At 40.5% G+C, this 3,038-nt stretch overlaps 1 protein-coding gene across 5 annotated transcripts in view; it reads right to left on the reverse strand.

Moving 5' to 3' along the window:
* Window positions 1-3,038, reverse strand: part of COG2 (component of oligomeric golgi complex 2) — a 103,330-nt gene that overhangs the window by 37,259 nt on the left and 63,033 nt on the right. For all 5 annotated transcript variants that reach the window (XM_017885595.1, XM_017885596.1, XM_017885594.1 and 2 more), the window contains one exon: window positions 626-787. In XM_017885595.1, coding sequence (XP_017741084.1) covers window positions 626-787 — 162 coding nt within the window. The remainder of the gene's footprint in view (window positions 1-625; window positions 788-3,038) is intronic.

Genomic DNA, 3,038 nt, shown 5'->3' on the forward strand with positions numbered 1-3,038 from the left:
TCTCGGCCTCCCAAAGTGCTGGGATTACAGGCTTGAGCCACCGCGCCCGGCCTGGAGATAGTTTTAAAAGTGAAATAAAATAGGAATAGGATGACCAAAAGGCAAACTTTGGGAGTATTAAAACATAAGCACTTCTAACCTACTTTTATAAACAGCTGATATGCTCAAGGCAAACTATTCTTACATTTTATAAAACCAAGCCTCGTAAAGATCAATATTGGCCAATGTTCTCTCAATCTAGCTCTGGCTAGCATATGTATCTGAAAGTAAATTAAACATTTCCTTAAGAACAGCTGATATTTGCTCTTGCAAATTGGTCTAAACCAGAGAGATTTCACAGTAATCAGCAGCTAACAAAAACAACCACTCTGCTATTACTAGCCTTTGCTTTTTAATAATATCAAATTCAAAAAATATTCAATCTAGAATAGTCTTAAATAAGTAAAAAAGCAAAATTGTATATCAAGAAAGTTTGGTTACTTTATTGATGAGATTAGTGATCTCTTCAAATTTCTGTGAGGATCTCAACTAAAAGGTTTCTAAAAACACACAACACTTCTAAGAATGAGTATGAGTAAGAAAGAAATTGTATGTGTGTAAATGGGACTGTGGATTGAAAGTTTACCAGGTTTGTTGAAAGATTGACAAAATCTGCATAATCCTTGTTGATGAGTTCGACCATGGCTGTTTTAAGAAGTTTATAGTAGAGCTCCAAGTCATCTCTCAGTTCTTCCAGCTGGACCCGCTTCCTACAGTCAGACACAAAATGATCAACATCGAAATCTTCCTGAAAAACAAAACCAGAGAAGAAAAAATTATGGCAATGACATCACAGTGACATATACAAATGAAATGGAAGAAAGAGTAAGAAAGCCCATTCCCTTCGTTTACAAGGCCATGCTGCTGCAGGAAGAAAGTGTCTTCATACATGAAAGTATGAAGGTGTTTGTCCGCTTTATAAAGGTGCCAAGAAGTGTGGCCCCTGACGGAAAACATCCTCTCCTGTTGCCTAAAATTCTAAAAGTGAACTTCTTTTTCAAAACAACACAATTCAATCAGGTTCTTCTCAAAATAGAAATGTTTCCCTTTAATTTTAAAGTAATAAATGTTAATGTAAAACTTTCAAACAACAAAGAATTATATTAAAAATCTCCATCAGAGTAAAAAAAAAATCACCCAAATTCTCATGCTGTAGAGATAAGCACTATTTTTTCTCTACCTAACACTGTGATTCACATCCTTCCAGATGTTTCTTTATGTGTTACATGCACACACAGAATCTTAATATTCATGCTGTATGTAAACTGCTTTTCCCCATATAACAATACAACTTGGATGTCTTTTCATAATCCATATAAATTTGCATTCATGTTTTACATGGATGTTGAGTATTCCACCAAACAAGATGTTCAGGAGCTTGTGAAGCACACTGCAGCTCAGCAAGGCCGCTGTGGTCAGACTGCCAGATTTCTCCTCTCTGGGCAGGCCATCTCTGAAAAAAAAGGCAGTAGCCCCAGTCAGAGACCTACAGATAAAACCCCCATTCTCCCTGGGACAGAGCACCTGGGGGAAGGGGTGGCTGTGGGCACAGCTTCAGCAGACTTAAACGTCCCTGCCTGATAGCTCTGAAGAGAGCAGTGGACCTCCCAGCACAGCGTATGAGCTCTGGTAAGGGTCAGACTGCCTCCTCAAATGGGTGCCTGACCTCCATGCATCCTGACTGGGAGACACCTCCCAGTATGGGCCGACAGACACTTCATACAGGAGAGCTCTGGCTGGCATCTGGCAGGTGCCCCTCTGGGATGAAACTTCCAGAGGAAAGAACAGGCAGCAATCTTTGCTGTTCTGCAGCCTCCACTGATGAAACCCACGCAAACAGGGTCTGGAGTGGACCTCCAACAAATTCCAGCAGACCTGCAGCAGAGGGGCCTGACTGTCAGAAGGAAAACTAACAAACAGAAAGGAATAGCACGTCCACTCAAAGACTCCATCCAAAGGTCACCAACCTCAAAGTCCAAAGGTAGATGAATTCACAAAGATGGGGAGAAACCAGTACAAAAATGCTGAAAATTCCAAAAACCAGAACACCACTTCTCCTCTAAAGGATCACAACTCCTCGCCAGCAAGGGAACTAAATTGGATGGAGAACGACTTTGACGAACTGACAGAAGTAGGCTTTGGAAGGTGGGTAATAACTAACTCCTCCAAGCTAAAGGAGCATGTTCTAACCCAAGGCAAGGAAGCTAAGAACCCTGAAAAAAGGTTAGATGAATTGCTAATTAGAATAACTAGTTTGGAGAAGACTATAAACGACCTGACGGAGCTGAAAAACACACCATGAGAACTTTGTGAAGCACACACAAGTATCAACAGCCGAATCAATCAAGCAGAAGAAACGATATCAGAGACTGAAGACCAACTTAATGAAATGAAGTGAGAAGACAAGATTAGAGAAAAAAGAAAAAAAGGAAAGAATAAAGCCTCCAAGAAATATGGAGTAGATGAAAAGACCAAATCTGCATTCGATTGGTGTACCTGAAAGTGATAGGGAAAATGGAACCAAGTTGGAAAACATTCTGCAGGATATTATCCAGGAGAACTTCCCCAAACCTAGCAAGACAGGCCAACATTCAAATTCAGGAAATATAGAAAACACCACAAAGAAACTCCTTGAGAAGAGTAACCCCAAGACACATTATCGTCAGATTCACCAAGGCCGAAATGAAGGAAAAAATGCTAAAGGCAGACAGAGAAAAGGTCGAGTTACCCACAAAGGGAAGCCCATCAGAATAACAGCAGATCTCTCTGCAGAAACCCTACAAGCCAGAAGAGACTGGGGGTCAAAATTCAACATTCTTAAAGAAAACAATTTTCAACCCAGAATTTCATATCCAACCAAACTAAGCTTCATAAGCAAAGGAGAAATAAAGTCCTTTACAGACAAGCAAATGCTGAGAGATTTTGTCACCACCAGGTCCTGCCTTACAAGAGCTCTAGAAGGAAGCATTAAACATAGAAAGGAAAAACTGGTACCAGCC

This window comes from Rhinopithecus bieti, unplaced genomic scaffold, assembly GCF_001698545.2.
Source record: "Rhinopithecus bieti isolate Rb0 unplaced genomic scaffold, ASM169854v2 scaffold_14839, whole genome shotgun sequence".
NCBI classification, from domain to species: Eukaryota; Metazoa; Chordata; class Mammalia; order Primates; family Cercopithecidae; genus Rhinopithecus; species Rhinopithecus bieti.